General features: G+C 38.5%; 2 protein-coding genes across 2 annotated transcripts in view; one reads left to right on the forward strand and one right to left on the reverse strand.

Moving 5' to 3' along the window:
• The window catches only part of asnsd1 (asparagine synthetase domain containing 1), a 2238-nt gene extending 705 nt beyond the window's left edge, over nt 1–1533 (forward strand). The window contains exons 1-3 of the mRNA XM_062068522.1: nt 1–702; nt 867–1048; nt 1233–1533. The exon at nt 1–702 is cut by the window's left edge and continues 705 nt beyond it. Of these exons, the coding sequence (XP_061924506.1) occupies nt 1–702; nt 867–1048; nt 1233–1479 (1131 nt within the window). The 3' untranslated portion in view covers nt 1480–1533. The remainder of the gene's footprint in view (nt 703–866; nt 1049–1232) is intronic.
• Nucleotides 1534–9247: 7714 nt separating this feature from the next.
• On the reverse strand, nt 9248–25648 carry zgc:136439 (uncharacterized protein LOC678627 homolog). The gene is made up of 8 exons (XM_062068525.1): nt 25247–25648; nt 18602–18691; nt 15993–16072; nt 15800–15915; nt 14779–14876; nt 9730–9798; nt 9583–9641; nt 9248–9474 (listed from the first exon to the last, which is right to left on the reverse strand). The coding sequence occupies exons 1-8, from the start codon at nt 25448–25450 to the stop codon at nt 9354–9356; spliced, it is 837 nt and encodes a 278-aa protein (XP_061924509.1). The 5' UTR covers nt 25451–25648; the 3' UTR covers nt 9248–9353.
• Nucleotides 25649–27026: the final 1378 nt, after the last annotated feature.

Raw genomic sequence — 27026 nt, forward strand, 5'->3', positions numbered from 1 at the left:
ATTAGTCCTCTCAATAGGTCGACCCCAAAGATGTTGAATGAGCATGAAAAAATATTAGAGCAACATTCAAGTGTTGAGGATCTTGAGCAGCTTTTAGGCAAATTCAAGAAAAGCGATGAGGTGAAAGGGCTTATTGATGTTCTCAGCGAATCCGTAAGACGACGTGTTCAGTCTTTTCCCCTCAGCACACAGAATCACTCTGAGACCAATGACCAGGCGCCTGTTGCCATACTTTTCTCAGGCGGTATCGATTCTATGATTCTAGCTGTTCTGGCAGATTTTCACACACCTGCTCATCAACCAATAGATCTTCTAAACGTAGCTTTTCAACTTCAAGCACCAAAGGTGCAGAAAGAGGTGACAAAGAAACAAAAGACCAAAAATAAGTTGTCTCAGGGTAAACAGACGGACGGCGCCGAATCACAAACATCCAGCCCCTTTGACGTCCCAGATAGAATTACTGGCAAATCAGGGCTCAAGGAGTTACAGGACTTGGCTCCTGAAAGACGATGGAATTTTGTGGAAGTCAATGTAACTCAAGAGGAGCTGCAGAGATGGCGGCATGGGCGGGTCTGTCAGCTGGTGCATCCACTGGACACCGTGCTTGATGACAGCATTGGCTGTGCTGTGTGGTTTGCAGCAAGAGGCACAGGGTTCATCACAGAAGACAATAACCAGAGGATCTTCACATCATCAGCCAAGGTACTCTTCTCCAGAAACGATAAAAGCTTAAAACTGGTGATTTTAACTTACTGATAAAAAATAAATATAATTTTTATTTAGCACTATATAACAAGCGATAGGTTTTATATATGGTAAATCAATCAAGAGCAAGACAATCTAAATGTCCTCTATGTGGAATACAGGTCGTTTTGACAGGAATTGGGGCAGATGAGCAGCTAGCAGGTTACTCAAGACACAGAATGAGATTCAAGACATCAGGACATGAAGGACTGATCCAGGAAATCGCTATGGAGCTGAGTAGGATCTCTTCCAGGAATTTGGGCAGAGATGACAGGGTGATTGCAGACCATGGAAAAGAGGCTAGGTGAATATTTGTTCGTTATAAATTGAATGCCCTTTTGTTTCTATTACTGTTATTATTAAAACAATCATTTGTACCTGAAAGTTTAGTACAATTTAGTCCATTTCCACTTTCTAACATGTGCATTGCATTTGTAAGTACAGTTGTTTTGTGTAAACATGGCACTGTATGACTGTTAAATCCTCAGGTTTCCCTACTTGGACGAGAGTGTGGTGAGTTATTTGAATTCCCTGCCCATGTGGGAGAAGGCAGATCTGTCACTTCCCCGAGGTGTCGGTGAAAAACTCCTCCTCAGACTGGCCGCGAGACAGCTCGGCCTCGGCTCGTCTGCCGTCTTGCCCAAGAGAGCCATGCAGTTCGGCTCCCGCATTGCAAAGATGGAGAACAGCCGGGAGAAGGCCTCTGACAGATGCAAAAGGCTCCTAATGGAGTAGGCATTGTTTATTCCTACCAACAATAATTTTAGTCAAATAAAAACATGTTTTTGGATCATGTCTGGTAATGTTTAAATGATTGTAGGATATTTATGACACTAGTTTTTTACTTCCTTATTATTGATTCCCAACCATTGTGCTTGGCAAGTCATGTGTGCCATGGGAAAGTATTCAATTTCACTTAGTGTTTCCAAACAAAAAGTAATGTGGGATTTTAAAAAAACTAGGCTACATATTCACCAAACACTCAAACAAACTACAGTTGACTTTTTGCCATTATAAAGGCCCCTGTTCATCAATATACTGTACACTAGAGATAGTCAACTAAATTGTTTTGGAGGCCACATTTGCAGAAAGCTAAGAGCAGGGTTGTCCCGGACCTCTTCCTTAACTATTATTCTTACTTTGTATATTCCAGCGTCCTCTAGAGTAGACGTTTTATTTTGGTCTATTGATTTTGTGAGTTACAGGCGCGCACTGCTGTTTTAAAGTACCTTCCGCAAAAATGTGAGTCTCAAAAGTTTTTCAAACAGGACTTACGGGCCACCATTTGAATAGCCCAAATGATGAAAAGGAGAGGACCTAAAATGGAACTCTGAGGAACACCACCAGTATAAAGAAGCTGTTGAACAAATGAATACTGACTGCATCTGAAGTAAACAAGCTACAACACCCTAGTGACATAAATGTTTTTACTGCCCAAAAGGAGAGGACTTAAAGGGGTGCCTTGAGGAACAACTCAGTTTTGCAAATCACAAGTGTGTACCTCAGTGTACTATGTTTCCTAGCAAGGTTAAAATATCAATGCAAGGATCTGCCAATGTGTTTACAGTGGTCAAAGTTTGTCTATACAACAGGAGCAAACTCCTGTTTTTATAATTTGCTATGAAAATGTTTATCTCTAAAAGTTTTGAAATAACTCCTGGGCCGGTATGGTGTCATTCCCAGGCCGGAATTGGCCTTTTGAATAGACCTGGGGCCGTATTTATCAAGCTTCTTAGAATTACTCCTAAGAAGTCTGCTAAAAGTTGACTTATGAGTAAAGAAATTATTCGCTGAAAGCTGCACTTAAAAGTTAGTTATCAAGCGTCTTACTCACACTTTCAGCGAAGTGTAGGACTGAATCTTAAGTGTCACACTCAGAGCTGAATTACGACTAGAGATGTCCGATATCGGTCTGCCGATATTATCGGCCGATAAATGCGTTAAAATGTAATATCGGAAATTATCGGTATCGTTTTTTTTTATTATCAGTATCGTGTTTTTTTTTGTTTTTTTTTAATAATTAAATCCACATAAAAAACACAAGATACACTTACAATTAGTGCACCAACCCAAAAAACCTCCCTCACCCATTCACACTCATTCACACAAAAGGGTTGTTTCTTTCTGTTATTAATATTCTGGTTCCTACATTATATATCAATATATATCAATACAGTCTGCAAGGGATACAGTCCGTAAGCACACATGATTGTGCGTGCTGCTGGTCCACTAATAATACTAACCTTTAACAGTTAATTTTACAAATTTTCATTAATTACTAGTTTCTATGTAACTGTTTTTATATTGTTTTACTTTCTTTTTTGTTCAAGAAAATGTTTTTAATTTATTTATCTTATTTTATTTGATTCATTTTTTTAAAAAGTACCTTATCTTCACCATACCTGGTTGTCCAAATTAGGCATAACAATGTGTTAATTCCACGACCGTATATATCGGTTGATATCGGTATTGGTTGATATCGGTATCGGTAATTAAAGAGTTGGACAATATCGGCATATCGGATATCGGCAAAAAGCCATTATCGGACATCCCTAATTACGACATTACTATGTGCCGTAAACGGAATTTTAGGTGACGTCATTTCTGTGTCCATAGAAATGATCAATCACGGAAGGGAATCCCTTGTCTAAGAATAAATAAATATCTTAGAAATATTTAAGTGGACAATTGGAGTGTATATTTTGACAATAAACTACAAAACAAACATCGATTGCCCCGACCACTCCAGGGAAGCCAGCTACCTGCATGAATGCAGTTTGCTTCTGCTGAATTATCCGGGGTGTAGTTGGAAAGTCAATGAAACGCATGACGAGGTGAGGAGCAGTAAGGGCCATTATTGTTTCCATAACAATTCTGCTTACTGATGGTTGTGATGGCCCCAAATCATCAGCGTAACACTGTTGCATTTTCCCAGAGGCGAGATATCGAAGCATTGTGATGACCTTTAGTTCTGCTGTGAAAGCTCTGCTGCGTGATGTTGCTGATGAGATGACGCCCCTTATTAAATCTGTGACAAAAATAATACCCGCTCTGTCTAAACGATACCGTTTGATCAGCTGCTCGTCATCAAACAAAGCCAGGACATCCTTCCGCTCCCTGAACGTTCGCGCACGTCTCTCTCGCCTCAGTGCCATCCCCCGCTGGCAACTCCTAACCACTTAGGACACCTCTGAAGGTCTCTTAAATATCGTGGAGATTAGGAGTGATTCTTAGACTTAAGAAAGTTGATAAATACCTTTAACATTAAGAGTGTTACTAAAACGACCTTCTTTCATCACCGTAATATCGCTAAAAATCGTTCCATTTTGTCCACAAGCGACGCTGAGATCATTATTCATGCGTTCGTTACATCTCGTCTCGATTACTGTAACGTATTATTTTCGGGCCTCCCTATGTCTAGCATTAAAAGATTACAGTTGGTACAAAATGCGGCTGCTAGATTTTTGACAAAAACAAGAAAGTTTGATCATATTACGCCTATACTGGCTCACCTGCACTGGCTTCCTGTGCACTTAAGATGCGACTTTTAAGGTTTTACTACTTACGTATAAAATACTACACGGTCAAGCTCCTGCCTATCTTGCCGATTGTATTGTACCATATGTCCCGACAAGAAATCTGCGTTCAAAGAACTCCGGCTTATTAGTGATTTCCAGAGCCCAAAAAAAAGTCTGCGGGCTATAGAGCATTTTCTATTCGGGCTCCAATACTATGGAATGCCCTCCCGGTAAAAGTTAAGAGATGCTACCTCAGTAGAAGCATTTAAGTTCATCTTAAAACTCATTTGTATACTCTAGCCTTTAAATAGACTCCCTTTTTAGACCAGTTGATCTGCCGTTTCTTTTCTTTTCTTTTCTCCTCTGCTCCCCTCTCCCTTATGGACGGGGAGTTGCACAGGTCCGGTGGCCACGGATGAAGTGCTGGTTGTCCAGAGTCGGGACCCGGGGTGGACCGCTAGCCTGTGCATCGGTTGGGGACATCTTTACGCTGCTGACCCGTCTCCGCTCGGGATGGTTCCTGCTGGCCCCACTATGGACTGGACTTTCGCTGATGTGTTGGATCCGCTGTGGACTGGACTTTCACAATATTATGTCAGACCCACTCGACATCCATTGCTTTCGGTCTCCCCTAGAGGGGGAGGGGGGTTACCCACATATGCGGTCCTCTCCAAGGTTTCTCATAGTCATTCACATTGACGTCCCACTGGGGCGAGTTTTCCTTGCCCGTATGTGGGCTCTGTACCGAGGATGTCGTTGTGGCTTGTACAGCCCTTTGAGACACTTGTGATTTAGGGCTATATAAATAAACATTGATTGATTGATTTATTTATTTATTCTTAAGTTTGAGAGTAGGACTACATTTCGCAAATTCTCAGGACTTCAGTGTAAAATGTCACTCTAAGACGCTTGATAAATACGGCCCCTGGTGTACATAGCTCTACATTGTTTATTATTAGCATGAATACTTTTTTTAAATCAGCCGTACCTGTTGTGAGGCATAAATCAGTAACTTCATTACTAATGTTCTATTATGTTAGGTTCGAATAAAACTTGACATTAAAGGGGCTGTCTTTAATTTGCTCGAAATGACCTCTGTCAAACCAAAACATGTAACATAAGGCTAGCTTATGTTACAGTTTTTGGATTAATAAAACATATTTCAAAATGTCTATTTTTCACAATTACTAATTTATTGAACTGTGACTGCTTTCGTGCACACAAAAGCAGTCACAGAAGCAACTAACAATTTTCAATAACGTAATGATTTACAGTCAATGATAGCTAACGTTAAGAAGTTGTACTGAGCCAAATTGTTATTAGTTGACCAGACACAAAGCTAATACTGTTATGTGAGGGGTTGTGTTCAGTCTTTGAGCACGTCATCACTGGCTAAAGGACAGAAGCGGGCAGGAAAAATGTTTACAATACATTGGAAAGCAGAGGTGTGGACTCGAGTCACATGACTTGGACTAGAGTCAGACTCGAGTCATGAATTTGATGACTTTAGACTCGACTTGACAAAATGTAAAGAGACTTGCAACTCGACTTAGACTTTAACATCAATGACTTGTGACTTCACTTGGACTTGAGCCTTTTGACTTGACATGACTTGCTACTTTCCCCAAAACCCAAAGCTTAAAAAGTTATTTGGGAGCGCTCCGTATCTTTCATTTTGTACATGTCTGTCTGTCTATCAGCGTGTGTGCTGCCTGTCAGCTGGTGTGCTGTCAGTACAACAGCCAATCAAATTAGTTATACGTTGTTTTCATCACGCAGCTCTCATCCAATCAAATTGCAGGACAACCACCGAACAAGAGTTGTCAAACAACGCGGCAGAGAGAAACAATTATGCCAAAGTTGGTTTCGTTCGGGTATAAAAACTACGACTTGGTCAACAAAAAACGAATTGCGTATGCAAATCACGCAGTTCGAATATTACAGACGGAGACGTAACAACTTCCAACTTCGTTCGACATTTGAAGTTGCCCAAAGAAGGGTAAGTTTTGAATGTAAGATAACGTTTATTGGCTAAGTAACATGACTTTTATTTGCTGTGTAGTTAAATCAGTGAGGCTGTAAACTCACTGCTAACGTTATAACCATAGACATGTTTTAAGGGTACGCAGCATCGAGCGCTACTGCCTATTGGCACAGACGAGACGCGGGGCCGCCATCTTGGAGTGGTGATCCCAATTCATTTGTCAGGAGCAATGAACTGTCAGCGCATTTAATTCATTTTACCTCACTGAATACCACTGATTTTCACGCGGTTTTTTGTCATACGTGTAGCTATGATAACGGACACATGTTTTGGCAAGTTTTATTATTCATAGTTTGCTTAACAGTAATATAATATTCTTATACACTATAAGTGACCAGACGTCCGAGATCAAAACTGGGAATATAATCACAGAGAAGGGGGAAAAAACGGTAAGCTATTTTTAAACTGAAGAAACAATATGATTAGGTTATATATACATGCGTATATCCTACATAAACAATGTATGAATACATTAGATATCTATATATCTTAGGGACCTATAGACTGTATATCTGTTGCTGCAGCAGCAGAGAGTTTATTCTGTCTTGACACTTTGTATTGATATTTTGTATTACATTCTTCCCTTAAATGATAATGTTTACAGTGATTGTTATGTATGTATTTTTTATGTATGTCGCTTTGGATAAAAGCGTCTGCCAAATACTTAAACATATATAAACACCTGAAAGTCTTTATATCAGCTAAAACCACCAATTTGTTTCACTACATTCAGAATAAAACCAAATGCTGTTTTACCCAACAATGTTAGTATTTGAATATTGTTACTTGAAGACTTATTCCTGGTTACAATTATACTGTTAAAAAAGTATTGTCTTATATTTTGCCTAAAATGAGAGTGCATCATAATCAGTGGCGGCTGGTGAATTCTGTTTTAGGTGGGGCTGAAAGTTTGTAAACCAAACCCCTGTAGGGGCGTCATCCTCCCCCAGAAGATGTCTTTGTGATTTTCACATACAAATATTGAATATCTTTGCTCCTTCTCAACTCTGTGGTAATATTATTTTCATAAAATACAACCAATAGTATGTTAATGTTTGTTTTTGCAAATGTGTTTATTCTGTAAAGGAATGAGTTAAATGTTTAAACTATTAAAATTACTGTTAATAGTGCTATTATGAATTGCAATGTCAGCACTATTTTTTTTTTGCAATTTCAAATGCACTTGTTTTAATAAATAAATACAGCGTTTTAAAAGCATACACAATCTGTGTAAAAATATTAGTCTGTGGTTAAAAGGACTTGAAAGGACTCGAAACTCAAAATGCAGGACTTGGGACTCGACTTGAGACTTTCCAGTCTTGACTTTGGACTTGACTCGGGACTTGCCTGTCTTGACTCGGGACTTGACTCGAGACTTGAGGGCAAAGACTTGAGACTTACTTGTGACTTGCAAAGCAATGACTTGGTCCCACCTCTGTTGGAAAGTCCAGGGTGTACACCGCCTTCCGCACAAATGCAGCTTAGATAGGCTCCAGCACCCCGTGCGACTCCCATAGACACACGGTAGAAAATGGATGGATGGAAAGTTTGCGCCCTATCTGTAGCTGCGTAAAAGGTTGCACAGCCCCTGTTGATTGTTTATGGCCAAAACCAAAAAACGCTCCATTTCACCTGTCTATATATGTTTGTGCTTTCCATTTTGTTTATTTGGTCATAACAACTGTCTGAATAAAACAAGGAGACTAAAATTTAATGTGACCAATGTATTCTACAAATAGAGTAAGTACAGCAATACCAGCACTGGAGAGAAAGAAGACCATGCCCTACAAAGTTAAGCGTGTTCTCCTTTGATTGTCCCTCTGCTCACATGCTTTTGTCCTCTTGCTGTCCCTCGCTGGCACAGTTGTTTGGGCGTTGTCTAATGAAACCAAAAGTTAACCTAGGTGTCATCCACTCTCGCTTCATCTTGTTCCCGGCACCTCTTCTCACCATCAAAACAAAATAAGATTCTATATTGTGTTTATTTACAAAGATAAAAACACAAGGTGTACTCAATGTGTTTTGTACCACTAAAGTTTTTGAAAATTTCCACTCTTGCCGCAGATTTCTAAAAGCTGTTTTAACGGACAAAAACTAGTGTGTGGCGGCCACGCCAACATGCACAAAAAAATATGCGTTGTAAAAATAGTATTGTAAAAGTATTTGTGTGAACATAGCCTGTAATACGTGCCTTAGCTAAGTAAAGTTTAGGAAACAGTTCTCTACATCAGAGGTCTTAAACTCCTTTTCATTACATTACATTATTATTATTTCATTACAATGCAATAATTATGGCTTCCCTTGCCGGGCCTCTTGAAACAGTGAATGATATATGAATTTGCCTACGCATTTTCTTATATATTTTTTATGTACACTGTAAAAAGAAAAAAACCCTTTAGATTTTACCATGAAAATGGCAACTCAGTCCCCAGAACATTACTGTAAAATATGGAAAAACAGTATTGCCTGTTTTTAACAGAAAAAAATGGTAGCTTAATCGCCAGAATTAGACTGCAAAATGTATGGTGTTTTTTTTTTTGTACAAGATATTAATTGCATTATTTAAACAGTACTACTGTTTCTTAATTCTGGCAATTTAGCTGCCAGTTTTTTACAGCAAAAAAATGTACCGCTTTTCCATTTACAGTAATACATTGTAGAAACAACAAACTGCCATGGTCAAAAGAACTTTACCGTAAAAAAAACGGTGGTAGTTTTTTCAATTTACAGTAATATGCGGTTAAAACTATTGTGAACTTTACTGTACAATGAATTTACTTGTAAATTAACAAAAAAAAATTGGGGAAGTATGATACCACAATTATTGTTGCAGTATTGGATAACATCAAAGTTTAATAGGTGTGCCATTTTACGCAGTACATATATTTTTGGGGTCAAAATGGAAAGGATGAATACATTTAGGAATAAAAGATATAAAAAATGTATAGTGATGCTTTATTGACATTATTTCCAGGCGTTTGCGGGCCATAAGAAATGATGTGGGGGGGCAGATCTGGCCGCCGGGCCTTGAGTTTGACACCTGTGCTCTACATCATGTATGTCTTGGTGTTATGCACTTTTTCCTTAAAATAAAGGTCGCACTCTCTATAGGAAACCAAGTTTCCAACATCGAAACGCCCAGAGATCTGATATACAAATACCGGCGCTCTGTAAAAGACAGTAGAGATGGGAAGGGGTTACATATTTTGTAAACGTAATATAAACATTTCTATAACCTTGCTTCTCCACCAGTTCATTAGAATGACTTGTACTTGCCTTGGGATGAGCCAGGACACAAAGTTTCCAGGAGCATCTTTTTCCTCAATACGAGCATTCTGCATGAAAAAAATATTGTTTGCAATAAGTAGCTAAATAGTGAGAACTTTAGGTCATGCTAGCTTCATAATATTAGAGCAAACACACCTTTTTTTCCTCGAGGAAGGTGTCCAGTAGAGGGAGGACTTTCTTTGACAGCATATAGAAACAAGGGCACTAAATGGTAAAGGCAACAATGAAAGTGATTAGTGTTTTCACTGTTGGAATTATTGAAGTACTCGAAAAGATGCTTGGTATTAACAATACTTGAACTGGTACACAAAATTACTGGCTACATTTAAACATACAATTTATCAAATCTGCTGAAGCAGAGTGATATCACTGTCAGACATGTAACGTTGCACCTTATCATTTATTGTTTGTATACAAGTTGTGATGTGGTTGGGTTTTGCACAATAACTAAACAAAAATTACAATCTGCTACTCATTGAAATTCTTTTCGCCCTTGAAGTCCAGGAATTATTCCCTGAATTTGTAAACAAAAACAACAGCAAAAATATTTGAATAAAATAAAAATATTGACCTAATCGCTCCAGTGTCGAAGATACATAATAATACCCTTTGTGTCGACAGCACTAAATGATGAATCTTAATATGTTGAGTGTGTACTGTCACAATGCTGAGACATCAACAGTTGTACAAACCCCGTTTCCATATGAGTTGGGAAATTGTGTTAGATGTAAATATAAACGGAATACAATGTTTTGCAAATCATTTTCAACCCATATTCAGTTGAATATGCTACAAAGACAACATATTTGATGTTCAAACTGATAAACATTTTTTCTTGTGCAAATAATCATTAACTTTATAATTTGATGCCAGCAATACGTGACAAAGAAGTTGGGAAAGGTGGCAATAAATACTGATAAAGTTTAGGAATGCTCATCAAACACTTATTTGGAACATCCCACAGGTGAACAGGCAAATTGGGAACAGGTGGGTGCCATGATTGAGTATAAAAGTAGATTCCATGAAATGCTCAGTCATTCACAAACAAGGATGGGGCGAGGGTCACCACTTTGTCAACAAATGCGTGAGCAAATTGTTGAACAGTTTAAGAAAAACCTTTCTCAACCAGCTATTGCCAGGAATTTAGGGATTTCACCATCTATCAATCAATCATCAATGTTTATTTATATAGCCCAAAATCACAAGTGTCTCAAAGGGCTGTACAAGCCACAACGACATCCTCGGTACAGAGCCCACATACGGGCAAGGAAAACTCACCCCAGTGGGACGTCGATGTAAATGACTATGAGAAACCTTGGAGAGGACCGCATATGTGGGTAACCCCCCTACAGTCCGTAATATTTTCAAAGGGTTCAGATAATCTGGAGAAATCACTGCACGAAAGCAGCTAAGCCCGTGACCTTCAATCCCTCAGGCTGTACTGCATCAACAAGCGACATCAGTGTGTAAAGGATATCACCACATGGGCTCAGGAACACTTCAGAAACCCACTGTCAGTAACTACAGGTGGTCGCTACATCTGTAAGTGCAAGTTAAAACTCTACTATGCAAAGCGAAAGCCATTTATCAACAACACCCAGAAACGTTGTCGGCTTCGCTGGGCCTGAGCTCATCTAAGATGGACTGATACAAAGTGGAAAAGTGTTCTGTGGTCTGACGAGTCCACATTTCAAATTGTTTTTGGAAACTGTGGACGTCGTGTCCTCCGGACCAAAGAGGAAAAGAACCATCCGGATTGTTATAGGCGCAAAGTTGAAAAGCCAGCATCTGTGATGGTATGGGGGTGTATTAGTGCCCAAGACATGGGTAACTTACACATCTGTGAAGGCACCATTAATGCTGAAAGGTACATACAGGTTTTGGAGCAACATATGTTGCCATCCAAGCAACGTTACCATGGACTCCCCTGCTTATTTCAGCAAGACAATGCCAAGCCACGTGTTACATCAACGTGGCTTCATAGTAAAAGAGTGCGGGTACTAGACTGGCCTGCCTGTAGTCCAGACCTGTCTCCCATTGAAAATGTGTGGCGCATTATGAAGCCTAAAATACCACAACGGAGACCCCCGGACTGTTGAACAACTTAAGCTGTACATCAAGCAAGAATGGGAAAGAATTCCACCTGAGAAGCTTAAAAAATGTGTCTCCTCAGTTCCCAAACGTTTACTGAGTGTTGTTAAAAGGAAAGGCCATGTAACACAGTGGTGAACATGCCCTTTCCCAACTACTTTGGCACGTGTTGCAGCCATGAAATTCTAAGTTAATTATTATTTGCAAAAATAGTTTGAATATCAAATATCTTGTCTTTGTAGTGCATTCAATTGAATATGGGTTGGAAAGGATTTGCAAATTATTGTATTCCGTTTATATTTACATCTAATACAATTTCCCAACTCATATGGAAACGGGGTTTGTAATATAATCTAACTCTTATTAATCTACTTGTTAATTTCCTGTTACTAACTTCTTACTTTCTGCTATAACATTGTTCTATCTGCACTTCTAAAAGTTTACTAAGCAATTATTTCTACTTTTGTTGTTTCTGTAGCTATTAGCTTGACTTAGCTTGTGCTTGGTTTGTAACTTGTATAGCCTTGTCTTACAGTGATGATACCTAAGATATTACAAAATTCTGTTTATTTGCCGTAATAAAGGCGATTATTATTACATGGGGAGTGTCTCCACACTATTTATAGCAGGGGTCCCCAAACTACGGCCCGCCAGCATCCAAATACCGGCCCCCGGGAAGTCTCAAGTTTATTTTCAATTTGTCCGACCGCTTCTATGTTGGCTACCTCTCTTTGTTTACAATGTATATTTTCTGCTGGATCTACTTTCTATTTTATGCTGCCCTTTTATTGTTGCTGCAGCTGTTACATATACTGTAATACTGTACATCAGGGGTGTCCAACTCATTTTAGCTGCGGGGCTGCATGGAGGGAAATCTGTGCACACGTGTGCCAGACTATTAAAATCATGGCATTAAAACTAAGCAATAAAGACAACTTCAGATTGTTTGCTTTGTCTTACTTTGGCCAAAAATAGAACAAACACATTGTGAAAATATGACAATAAAAATATAGAAAAAAATTCCCGCCAGTGGTAAAGTTTAGATTCAGGGGTCCCCAAACTACGTACAAAATCCGGCATGCGGGAAGTCTCAAGTTAAAAAAAAAAAAGTGTCCTTTCTAATCTATTCCGTGTCAAAAAGTTTGGGGACCCCTAGTTTATAGAGACACATAATTAGCTGTTAACTTGTCCGCCTGAGGACTAAAAATTAAAAAAATATTAACCAGAGGGGATCGGCGTTAGTGATCGGCATTAATCGGCAGTGGCGATCGCATACTTTTTCATGAAAATTGGTCAATACTGATACGGGCTTATCAATGGGAACATTCCTAGTTTGCGCGCCAGTGTAACATTCACAGATGGGCAAGATGACAATTAGATTGTGCTCAAACAAAACTTTTTTGACAATGTTCATACATTGTCACAGTTTATGTGTTTAATCTGGTTGCCTATCAAATTTATACCACAAAAAAACTAGAGGATTACGGTTTATCACAGGGGTTTCAAACTAATTTTAGATTGGGGGCCACATGGTGAAAAATCTACTCCCAAGTGGGCAGGACTGGTAAAATCATGGCACGATAACTTAAAAATAAAGACAACTTCAGATCTTTGTTTAAAAATACAACAACCACATTCTGAAAATGTACAAATCATAATGTTGTTGGTTGTTTTTTTTACACTTACATGTTGCGGTTGAGTCACACATTAAGAGTGTTACTAAAACGGCCTTCTTTCATCTCCGTAATATCGCTAAAATTCGTTCCATTTTGTCCACAAACGATGCTGAGATCATTATCCATGCGTTCGTTACATCTCGTCTCGATTACTGTAACGTTTTATTTTCGGGCCTCCCTATGTCTAGCATTAAAAGATTACAGTTGGTACAAAATGCGGCTGCTAGACTTTTGACAAAAACAAGAAAGTTTGATCATATTACGCCTATACTGGCTCACTTGCACTGGCTTCCTGTGCACCTAAGATGCGACTTTATGGTTTTACTACTTACGTATAAAATACTACACGGTCAAGCTCCTGCCTATCTTGCCGATTGTATTGTACCATATGTCCCGGCAAGAAATCTGCGTTCAAAGAACTCCGGCTTATTAGTGATTCCCAGAGCCCAAAAAAAGTCTGCGGGCTATAGAGCGTTTTCTATTCGGGCTCCAATACTATGGAATGCCCTCCCGGTAAAAGTTAGAGATGCTACCTCAGTAGAAGCATTTAAGTCTCATCTTAAAACTCATTTGTATACTCTAGCCTTTAAATAGACTCCCTTTTTAGACCAGTTGATCTGCCGTTTCTTTTCTTTTCTACTCTGCTCCCAACCCGGGGTGGACCGCTAGCCTGTTCATCGGATGGGGACATCTCTACGCTGCTGACCCCTCTCCGCTCGGGATGGTTCCTGCTGGCCCCACCATGGACTGGACTTTCGCTGATGTGTTGGACTTTCACAATATTATGTCAGACCCACTCGACATCCATTGCTTTCGGTCTCCCCTAGAGGGGGGGGGTTACCCACATATGCGGTCCTCTCCAAGGTTTCTCATAGTCATTCACATTGACGTCCCACTGGGGTGAGTTTTCCTTGCCCGTATGTGGGCTCTGTACCGAGGATGTCGTTGTGGCTTGTACAGCCCTTTGAGACACTTGTGATTTAGGGCTATATAAATAAACATTGATTGATTGATTGAATAGTATTCTATCTTTATTTGTCGTTATTTATATTTTCAGAATAAATTGTCCCTTTCGGGGTCGCGGGTGGCGCTGGACTCAACTCATTGGTAATTTTCAATCTATCAAGATAAATTACAGTATGTTATTTATGTAGTTTGAGTTTTTTTGGACTGATGTACTAACATCACGTGGTTTATTTTGTACATATGTAGCATCATCTACAAAGATACAAATCATTGCTATTGCGACATCCAGTGGACACATTTAGAACAGCTGTTTCTTTCATTCAAACATTTCAGGTTAATTTTTAGACTGAGCAACTCATCCCGCGGGCCGGATAAAACCTGTTTGCGGGCCTGATCCGTCCCTCGGGCCGTACGTTTGATACTCCAGGTTTATCACGTCGAGTGAACTTACTGCTCTTCTTGACTTAGTCTCGTTGGGCAGCGGTTTTTCCTTCATACATTTGGCTCGAAGGTCACTTTCCACTTCCACTATTCCGTATTTTTGGGTTTCTGTACAAACAGAAGCCCACAGAGAAAAACATTAGAATGCTAAATCCTCCACCCAAGACTGGGGGTGTCCCAATCCGATATCATCCAAATAACCAGTATAAAATGATACCTGCTTGCATCTAAAATCTCCAACATAAGCTGTGATACAAGCAGTCCTGCAGCTTGTGCAAAGCTGGGCAGCCAGTTAACATCTAAATGTCCTCCAATAAGCACACACGTTTGGTCTTTGCTTTAGTCAAGTCACTTAGAAAAAGGTAAACATGGTGGGTTTTAGGCTACTAAAAGCTACACAACAGCTCAGCACACAAACCAGACAAACTAGTAAATGTCCTTTATGGAACAATACTGTGGTCTAAAACACCACATTTGTCAACACAAACAAGTAGCTGCACATTACTTAACATAATACAAAGTATCCATTGATTGATTGAAACTTTTATTAGTAGATTGCACAGTACAGTACATATTCCGTACAATTGACCACTAAATGGTCAATTGTAAACTAAAATCGAATAAGTTTTTCAACTTGTTTAAGTCGGGGTCCACGTTAATCAATTCATGGTACAAATATATACTATGGAAGTGAAAAAGTTGTTTATGGACACCCCTATCCCAGACTATACTGTTATCAGTGATTCTCTAACTGTTAATGGTATGCCAAAGAATCACTTAATGAAATATCCAAACAGAATGTTACTTTTCAAACTGTGTGTAATATTACAGTGGCCCAAAACAATTAAATATACTTGGTAAATAGAACCTCTGCCTTGTTTTGAATGAATATTTAGGCCTACTACGCTACTGTATTTTAATATTGGTTTAATATATGGTGATACTTGGAAAGCCAAGTGTGTTCTGAGTTGGTACTTGGTGAAAAAAGTTGGAGAACCACTGCTGTATATAAAGCATTAAAAAAAACTCACCATCATCCTTGCACTGATAGGAGAGAATCATACAGTTATCCTCACACTTCGCCTGGAGCTCAAAAAATCTTGCGTCAATTTTACTAAGACTGAAGTCCTCTTTGAAGAGGGTGTCACTGTGTGGGATTCAAAGAAATACCATCATCAACGTTCTCTTCATGAATTACAAATATTAAATGCAGAGTTTACTCACCCTCCAATAACGACAATATGGTCTTCTATCTTGAAGTGTCTTACTGCAAGATGCAGGCAGGCTACAGCACCAAGACGGTCCTAGTGAAAGATCACTGTATTTAACATATATGTATAATTATATGACAGTCTCAATTATAAAAATCCAGTTATATAAGTACAAATGACTATTATTATTGTTCTTGCTTTAACCTAAAAGTTAAAATGTATGCAAGGACGAGAGAGTTGTTATTCACAAGACTGTTCTCACTGACGGTTTAACATAATAATACAATTCAATATCTTAGTTGCTCATACAGTAATGTTTTTTATTCAAGTGTAGATTGGGGAATGTCATATATTTAATGGGCAAAGAGTTTAATTCATCTTGTTTTCATGTTAGCATATAAGCAAGCCAGCATGATTTTGCTTAAGCAGTGTCACCGTTCTGTGAGTTTATCAAACGGTTATCAATCACAATTTTATGATACCTTTCATTCAAAACGGTAACACTAACTGTGTAAAGTTTTAGCATTGTTTATCATTATACCGTTTATTGTTACATTCCTAATACAGTTTATGTCAAATGTAATTGTTAAGTAATTTCTAATTAGAGAGAAAGCACAAGAAGTGCTTACACATTAATATTGCATGCTGTCTTTGACATTGATTCGCGGTTGCTAAAACACGACTAGGTGATTATGCAGCAATGCAAATTAAACATGTGAAAAAGATATTCACAATTGTATCGACTAAGCATTCAAAAGGAATAATGAATATTACAGCCGAGGCCGCGTTTGCTGAACTCCATCACTTTTTAATCTCTCAAGGCATATGAAGTTCCATCCATCCATTTTTCTACCGTTTGTCCCTCTCAAGGTCGCGAGGGTGCTGGAGCCTATCCCAGCTGCATTCGGGCGGAAGGTGGTGTACACCCTGCATAAGTCGCCAGCTCATCGCACGCTTATGAAGTTGTAATGTTTAAGTCCAAGTCAAGTCCCAAGTCAGTGATATCACAGTGCAAGTCGAGTTGCAAGTCTTTGATGATACTGTGGAACCTTGATTTACAAACCCTTCTATTTGCAAAGTTTTCGGTTTACGAACCTTTAGATCTCACCAAATATGTCTCTGTGTGCAAACCCGCCTCGGTGTATGAACGCTTCATTCGTTCATTCATTTTGTGTGCTGCTGCAGGCTTTCGGCCACTGTCATTTTCATGACATCACTTCCTGTGCAGTACAGTACAGCCACTTCTCAGTATTTCAGCATGTGTTTCTTTTTCTCGCCATTCACCAAGTTTGGTCTATTTTGCTTCTTCAATATGGTGTCAAAAAGCCAACAAATCAGCCTGGTAAGAAGTAAGGATTTGCTGTGGACTTAAACTTGGAGAGGAGAGGAAACAAACACAGACACTTCCACTCATCCCTGGAACCTCCTCTCTCTGCCTGCTGTCCCTTCTCGGCCTCATGACGGCACGTTGTCTGCCGTTCGCGGTCAGCAAGGTAAACATGATTTAACTCTTTAACTTTGTTGCTATAATAATAATAAAAAATAAGTTGTTAACGTTTTTGAGAGCGTCAAAGGGACTTTTATATGTGTGTGTGTGAGTGTGTGTGTGTCTGTGCATGCTTTGACAGTTTTCATTTTCAAAACCAATATAATGTATAGATTTTTTTTACCTTTATGTCATATAATGAAGTACTTCATACATGAAGTAATTGGAGCCTTAAATAGGTCAATAATTCATAACAACTTTGATTTTGATTCATGATTATTTTTTGAGCAATGACAGTTTTAAAGAAACAAATAGCCTGCGTGGCAACTTCGTGTTATCAGAGTCAACATTGCAACTTTTTCTTGTAACATTTCACAAGTATGTCTCTTATTCCACTTTTTTGTTGTTGTTGTACTATATACATACATACACAAAAAACACAGAGCCTATTTCGTCCCTACAAGCCTGTTTCGCAGGCTTTCCCTGCTCTTCAGGGGATTTTATTGAAGTGTCTGTGGTTGTTACATACGTATATATATATAGGGTACCCTATATACAGTATATATATGTAACAACATCAGACACTTCAATTGAAGTGTCTGTGGTTGTTACATATATATATATAGGGTACCCTATATAATCAGTATATATATGTAACAACATCAGACACTTCAATAAAATCAATAACATCAATAAAATCCCCTGAAGAGAAGAGGAAAACCTGTGAAACAGGCTTATAGGGATGAAATAGCCTCTGTGTTTTTTCCTGACCTAACTTATATTCCGCTCTACCCCGGTATTGAGCACTGTATAACAGATAAACCACAGAAACCTGAATTATATATATATATATATATATATATATATATATATATATATGAATCTAAAATACACTAAAATAAGGGCTACAAACAATTATTTATGTTTACATTGTTTCTTAAGGTGAACTATGCGTCACTATTCAAACTTTCCAATCTACAAAACATGTTCAAGAACCAATTAATTCTGTAAATTGAGGTTCCACTGTATTTTCAAGTGGAGTCCAAAGTCATCAAAATTGCGACTCTGGTAATTGCTAGTTAATAGTTATGTTGTCAGTTCTCCTGTCAGTGATAAAATATAAAAAACATATTTACAGAATTGCTTCTTGTCTGATCGCTGACAATCTTGACATTTGAAAACTGTGAAGCCCACTGTTGAAATGCAGCCAGGTAAAGAGCGTTCGTCTGTGGAGAGAGGACAGAGGTAGACATTCATTCTCATGGCTGCTGGGGTTTGGGCAATATTGTAAATGCTGGTACCGATCCGATGCAGGTAAATGCAGTATTGTACAACTTGCTGTTCGCAATGATGAAGCTGAACAGCAAAATTCAAAACAAATTAACACATTTCATTTAAAAAAAGCATACAGTATGCTTGTCTGTGACTACCAGTCTCTCTGTATTTTGGTTGCAACCTGTTGATGACAGTGACACGCCAAGCTCAATGGCCACTTTCATCTGAGACCATCCTGGGTAAAGCCTTTAGGTCCTGTCTATTTTTCCCTGAGCAGAAAGCCGTAATGTCATCTGCAAATGATATCAACATTAGGTCTTTTATGGCTTTACAGATGTCATTATATAGTAGAGATTAATGGTTTTGGTCCTGGAATGATTATTGTGATTATTTGTGTCAAATGCTTGTGTTAAGTTCGTAAACAAACAATGTAAACATATAATCAACAGTGAGATGTTTTTTTTTAACCATATTGTTACATCGTTGGTAAGGATGTTCCGATCAGGGATTTATGCTTCCGATTCAGATATGGTCATCTATCACTGATATATGACCGTATCTGACCGTATCAGAATCGGACTGGTTAATATCAATACAGATACCAATCCTTCGGGGTGCACAAAAAAATCTATTCACATTCCGATTCTTATTCATCCCGATTCGAAATCGATTCATAGTTTTAAAAAGTCTATTAAAAAAACAAAAAAAACGTTAAAACTTTTATTTTTTTCATTATTTTTTTATATAGAAGAATCAATGTTTTAAAAGATGTTAGGCCGATGTGTCAAACGTACGGCCCAAGGGCCGGATCAGGCCCGCGAACAGGTTTTATCTGGCCCGCAGGATGAGTTTGCCAAGTATACAAATTAACCTGACATTTTTTAATGAAAGAAACAGCTGTTCTAAATGTGTCCACTGGATGTCGCAAAAGCAATTCTTTGTATATTTGTAGATTATGCTACATATGTACAAAATAAACCACATGATGTTAGTACATAAGTCAAAGAAACTGATCGAACTACATAAATAACATACTCTAATTTGATTTTGATAATTTTTTTATCTTGATAAATTGAAAATTAACACCAATGTTCATGTTCATCAACATGTGATAATGTTGATGAACATTATCACATAATTTATTCAGAAAATACAAATAATGACAAATAAAGATAGAATACTATTAACATGTAAGTGTAAAAAAAACAACAACATTATGATTTGTACATTTTCAGAATGTGCTTGTTCTATTTTTAAACAAAGAAAACAATCTGAAGTTGTCTTTATTTTTAAGTTATCGTGCCATGATTTTACCAGATCGGTCCACTTGGGAGTAGATTTTTTTTCAATGTGGCCCCCAATCTAAAATTAGTTTGACACCCCTGTGTTAGCCCATCTCCATGCAACCAGAAGGCGCTTTTCTAACCTGTGATCTGTTTTGAAAAACGTTTCATTATAATTATTACACCAAATTATACATTGCAAAAATCAGTTTGAGTTGAGAATTGCGTTGAATCGAGAATCAATTCCGAATCGAATCTTCAGCCCAGCAATCGGAAGTAGATCGAATAGTTAGTTAGTTACGTTACACCATTTATTCATGGTTAGTGCTATGACAGTTTAACAATATCAACACAATATTTAAATTAGTTTCTTGTTTTATTGTATCACATAAACTGTTTTATTAAAAACGAAGTCAATAACAAAAGTAAAAACTAATATCTACTACGCTTTTAAATCATTTGGTTATTGCCCCTCAAAAACCTCCTATCTCCACTGTCCAGGTAATTATACTCTTAGTAAACATTAACAAAAAATATATTTTTTTAAAATTGTAAATATAGACCTAATCACTCTAGTATCAATCACATATATGCCATAATGGAGTTGATTATTATAAGCTTAGGGGAGTGACTCCACACAATGTATTAATTAGCTGCTAGCTTGTCAGCCGGGGGACTAAAAATAAATACTATATTAGCCAGAGGGGATCGGCGTTCATGATTGCATTAAAATGCATAAATTGGCAATGACGATCGGGGGACTAAAAATAAATACTATATTAGCCAGTGGGGATCGGCGTTCATGATTGGCATTAAAATGCATAAATTGGCAATGACGATCACATACATTTTCACGAAAATCGGCCAATACAGATCATGGCCGATCGATCGGCGCAATGTTGGTATGTTTATGGACTTAACAAAAGCAATAAGCATGTCTCAACTTTTGACAGGTATTGTACATTTAACCACAGTTTTTAATAATAAAAAATCCCTTACTGACAATGTTTGTAAACCTAGTTACAGTATTACAGCTTACGACTTCACCTTTACATATATACCACCACAAAGGATTCGAAATAATCAAATCGTGAAAGTCAAGAACAGTACCCATTTCAAAATAAGTGTGGTCCAACCACACGGGCATAAAAACTCCTCTATTCCAGAGAGCTGAAGAGAAAAGTACTGCCATTAGTCAAACCTCATTTACAGGAGGTGCAGGGTGGTTTTGGTCCTAGTCGTGGAACACTTGCCAAGATTCACACCCTTTCATGTGTACTAGAGGGTGCAGAGGAGTTTTCCCAACCTGTCTTACATGGGCTTTGTAGGCATTGGAGTACTGGGTTTGCTACTACACGCCGTGTCCTTGTACGACAGGTAGGAAGGAGCTTTATTTGCATTCCCAGCAGGAAGTACCGCCTGTTCACAGTGAAGGTTGGCCTCCACCAACGCTGCCCTTTGTCACAGATTCTGTGAATTATTAGTCGTTTGGATTTCATGCAAGGCTACAAACCAGGGCTATTCAACTGGCGGACTGGGGGTTAAATCTGGCCCAAAAATTACACCATATACCAGCCCCCGAGTTCAGTTCAAAACATGTCGGACATATATTTTTGCAGCAAATTCCTAAAAACACTACAGTGCTCCTGATGTATAGAGAAACTTGGACCACTGTAAACACATTGGCAGATCCTTGCATTGACATTTTAACCTTGCTCGCAAACATAGACCACTGGGGTCTAAACTTGTGATTTACATCACTAAGGCGTTCATCAAGGTATTCTTCGTAATGTGATTAATGTAACTACGGTGTTGTTGTAGCTTGTTTACTTCAGATTTAGGCAGGAGTCATTCATTCAATTATACCGTACTAATAGTGCTCTTTGAGGTTCCATTTTAGGTCCTCTCTTTTTCATCCTTTGGGCTATTTGACTGGTGGCTTGCGGGTTCAGTTCAAAAAACTTTTGAGATACTCACATTTTTGCGACAGATTCTTAAACACAACAGAGTGCTGTCATGGAGATGATCTTTGACTCGCTTTTTTGCAGAAGGTCCTTAAAAACAGGACCGCGCTCCTGTAAGTCTAACAGAGTAAAGGGACCAAAGTCAAGTCAAACTTTCCGGAAAGTGGCCCCCAAAACAGTTTAGTTGAATATCCCTGCTATAAACTCTTGTTTATTTCAAATCCGTTGTAGTGAAATCTACGGTAAAGGCAAAAATCATTAAAAAAAATAGTTCCAGTCCAAATATTTGGAACTTAATGGAGCTAAGCAACAATAACATTGTCATTGCAAGTCTCGAATTGTGTGTCATGAAATATATATACACTGACACGCACACACCGATATACATATGTGTGTATATATATATATATATATATATATATATATATATATATATATATATATATATATATATATATATATATATATATATACATACATACATATGTATATATATGTAACATATGTATATATATATATACATATATATATACATATATACATATATGGGTTATACTTGTATAGCGCTTTTCTACCTTCAAGGTACTCAAAGCGCTTTGACAGTATTTCCACATTCACCCATTCACACACACATTCACACACTGATGGCGGGAGCTGCCATGCAAGGCGCTAACCAGCAGCCATCAGGAGCAAGGGTGAAGTGTCTTGCCCAAGGACACAACGGACGTGACTAGGATGGTAGAAGGTGGGGATTGAACCCCAGTAACCAGCAACCCTCCGATTGCTGGCACGGCCACTCTACCAACTTCGCCATATATATATATATATATATATATATATATATATATATATATATATATATATATATATATATATATATATATATATATATATATATATATATATATATATATATATATGTATGTATGTGTGGGGAAAAAATCACAAGACTATTTCATCTCTACAGGCCTGTTTCATGAGGGGTTTTCCTCAATCCTCAGGAGAAAAATCTCCTGAGGATTGAGGAAAACCCCTCATGAAACAGGCCTGTAGAGATGAAATAGTCTTGTGATTTTTTCCCCACACATACATATTACGCTCTACCACGGTATCGAGCACTATTTTTTGGATAATCTAATTAAGACATATATATATATATATATATATATATATATATATATATATATATATATATATATATATATATATATATATACATACACAGTATATATACATACATACGTACACAAAGGAGTTTAGTTTGGGACTTGTTTCCTTCCTCCTTCTCACCCCATGGTTTATCTTTTTCCCACCTTTATGGTGTTCCTGTCCTGTCTCCCTTCAGCCTGTACGATGTTTGTCTGATCTTAAACGGGTTTGTACTGAAAATGTAATTGTGTTGTACTTTTTAAGTGCAATTACAATAAAGTTCCATTCCATTGACAGCAATGAATCTTCTCTATTAAATGGTTGTACAAAACCCAAAACCGGTGAAGTTGGCACGTTGTGTAAATCGTTAATAAAAACAGACTACAATGATTTGCAAATCCTTTTCAACTTATATTCAATTGAATAGACTGCAAAGACAAGATATTTAATGTTCGAACTGAGAAACTTAATTTGTTTTGCAAATAATCATTAACTTAGAATTTAATGGCAGCAACACATTGCAAAAAAGTTGGCACAGGGGCATTTTTACCACTGTGTTACATGGCCTTTCCTTTTAACAACACCAATTTTTGAAACTTTTCAGGTGGAATTCTTTCCCATTCTTGCTTGATGTACAGCTTAAGTTGTTCAACAGTCCGGGGGTCTCCGTTGTGGTATTTTAGGCTTCACAATGTGCCACACATTTTCCATGGGAGACAGGTCTGGACTACAGGCAGGCCAGTCTAATACCCACACTCTTTTACTACGAAGCCACACTGTTGTAACACGTGACTTGGCATTGTCTTGCTGAAATAAGCAGGGGCGTCCATGATAACATTGCTTGGATAGCAACATATGTTGCTCCAAAACCTGATGTGTAAGTTACTCATGCCTTGGGCACTAATACACCCCCATACCATCAGATGCTGGCTTTTGAACATTGCATCTATAACAGTCCGGATGGCTCTTTTCCTCTTTGGTCCTAAGGACACGACGTCCAGTTTCCAAAAACAATTTGAAATGTGGACTCGTCAGACCACAGAACACTTTTCCACTGAGCATCAGTCCATCTTAGATGAGTTCGGGCCCAGCAAAGCCGGCGGCATTTCTGGGTGTTGTTGATAAATGGCTTTTGCTTTGCATACTTTTTAACTTGCACTTGCAGATGTAGCGACCAACTGTAGTCACTGCCAGTGGTTTTCTGAAGTGTTCCTGAGCCAGTGTGGTGATATCCTTTACACACTGATGTCGCTTTTTGGTGCAGTACCGCCTGAGGGATCGAAGGTCAAGGGATTTCAATGTTACATGCAGTGATTTTTCCAGATTTTCTGAACCTTTTGATGATATTATGGACCGTAGATGGTGAAATCCCTAATTTCGATGCAATAGCTCATTGAGAAATGTTGTTCTTTAACGGTTCGACAATTTGCTCACGCATTTGTTCACAAAGTGGTGACCATAGCCCCATCCTTGTTTGTGAATGACTGAGCATTTCATGGAAACTGCCTTTATACCCAATAATGGCACCCACCTGTTTCCAGTTAGCCTGTTCACATGTGGGATGTTCCAAATAAGTATTTGATGAGCATTCCTCAACTTTCTCAGTCTTTTTGCCACTTGTGCCAGCTTTTTTTAAACATGGTGCAGGCATCATGAGCTAATATTTGCAAAAAATAAAGTTTCTCAGTTCGAACGTTAAGTATTTTGTCTTTGCAGTGTATTCAATTGAATATAGGCTGAAAAGGATTTGCAAATCATTGTATTCTGTTTTTATTTACGATTTACACAACGTGCCAACTTCACTGGTTTTGGGTTTTGTACATGAACAGGGCCAGTGAGTATATGAGTATACTCATTGCTATAAAGGAGGTGTGTCCCAGCATTTGACTGATGCAATACATATTTGTGAAAATAAACAGAAGAGTACTGAAAAATATCAATATCCTCACGCTAGCTTTCGATACTAACGATATTTGGATCGGTCCATTACCTCTATACCCAGATACACTTTGTGATACAAGTACTGTCTGAGCAAAGTACATTTCCTAATATTTAAAACGATTATTCAGTCTAAAAAAAGATCAGCCTTGTACACTAGTAAAATACTCACAACGACATAAATACTGTCCACGCAGTTCGAGGCGCTCAGGGCACGAACCCAGTGAGTGACCAAGGCACAGCTCCCCACCGGCAGTAACGGTTTAGCAATGCCGACCAGGTGGGCAAAGTCCCCGCTGATGTCGGCCGCCACATCTTTCTGGAGCCTGGTCCCGTACCCAGCGGCGAGAATTACAGCCTTCATCGACACTCGCATTCATTTGTTTTTCGTCATTGTGTCACGTGGTTCCACTACGGCTCCGCCTCTTGGTCTTTGCCCGGAAGTTCAGAATAGTTGTTTTTAGGGATACAATTGTAACCGAGGGTTTATATATGTCGCCTATACTGTATACAACTACAAAATAACAAACACGGAGGCTCCAGTTTTACACGAGGACCACTTTATTTCCTTTTCTTTTCAAAACCTCCGCTCCACTACACGTGTCACCACTTCCGCTCTTAGCGCCTTCAAAATAAGAGGTTTTTTTGATTGATTGATTGATTGAAACTTTTATTAGTAGATTGCACAGTTAAGTACATATTCCGTACAATTGACCACTAAATGGTAACACCCGAATACGTTTTTCAACCTGTTTAAGTCGGGGTCCACTTAAATTGATTCATGATACAGATATGTATCATCATAATCACACAAGATAATCATCAGAGTATATACATTGAATTATTTACATTATTTACCATCCGGGGTGTGGGATATGGAGGGGGAGGGGGGGGGTTAGGTTTGTTTGGTATCAACACTTCAGTCATCAACAATTGCATCATCAGAGAAATGGACATTGGAACAGTGTAGGATTGACTTGGTAGGATATGTACAGCAGGTAGTGGACACAGAGAGATAGAGATCAGAAAGTATAAGAAAAAGTGTCTACATTTGAGTATTTACATTTGATTATTTACAATCCGAAGAGGTATGATGTGGAAGGGAGGGTGTTAGTTTAGGGTTGAAGTTGTCTGGAGGTGTTCTTTTTAGTGCGGTTTTGAAGGAGGATAGAGATGCCCTTTCTTTTACACCTGTTGGGAGTGCATTCCATACTGATGTGGCATAGAAAGAGAATGAGTTAAGACCTTTGTTAGATCGGAATCTGGGTTTAACGTGGTTAGTGGAGCTCCCTCTGGTGTTGTGGTTATGGCGGTCATTTACGTTAAGGAAGTAGTTTGACATGTACTTCGGTATCAGGGAGGTGTAGCGGATTTTATAGACTAGGCTCAGTGCAAGTTGTTTTACTCTGTCCTCCACCCTGAGCCAGCCCACTTTTGAGAAGTGGGTATAGGAGTGAGGTGTGATCTGGGGTGGAGGTCTAGAAGTAATCTGACTAGCTTGTTCTGGGATGTTTGGAGTCTAGATTTGAGGGTTTTGGAGGTGCTGGGGTACCAGGAGGTGAATGCGTAATCGAAAAAGTGTTGAATGAGAGTTCCCGCTAGAATCTTCATGGTGCTTTTGTTGACCAGAGAGGAGATTCTATAGAGAAATCTCGTTCGTTGGTTGACCTTTTTGATTACCTTGGTTGCCATTTTATCACAGGAAAGATTAGCCTCTAGAATGGAACCTAGGTAGGTGACCTCATCTTTCCTGGTGATAACAATGTCACCCACTTTTATAGTGAAGTCATTGACTTTCTTAAGTTTGATGTGGGACCCAAATAGGATGGATTCCGTTTTACCCAAGTGTATGGAGAGTTTGTTGTCAGCGAGCCAGGTGCAAATTCTACAGAGTTCAGCACTAAGGAGCTCAAGGCATATACTGTATAACAGCTTATAACAGGAACTTAACA

The sequence above is a fragment of the Entelurus aequoreus genome, linkage group LG13, assembly GCF_033978785.1.
Source record: "Entelurus aequoreus isolate RoL-2023_Sb linkage group LG13, RoL_Eaeq_v1.1, whole genome shotgun sequence".
Taxonomy (NCBI): domain Eukaryota; kingdom Metazoa; phylum Chordata; class Actinopteri; order Syngnathiformes; family Syngnathidae; genus Entelurus; species Entelurus aequoreus.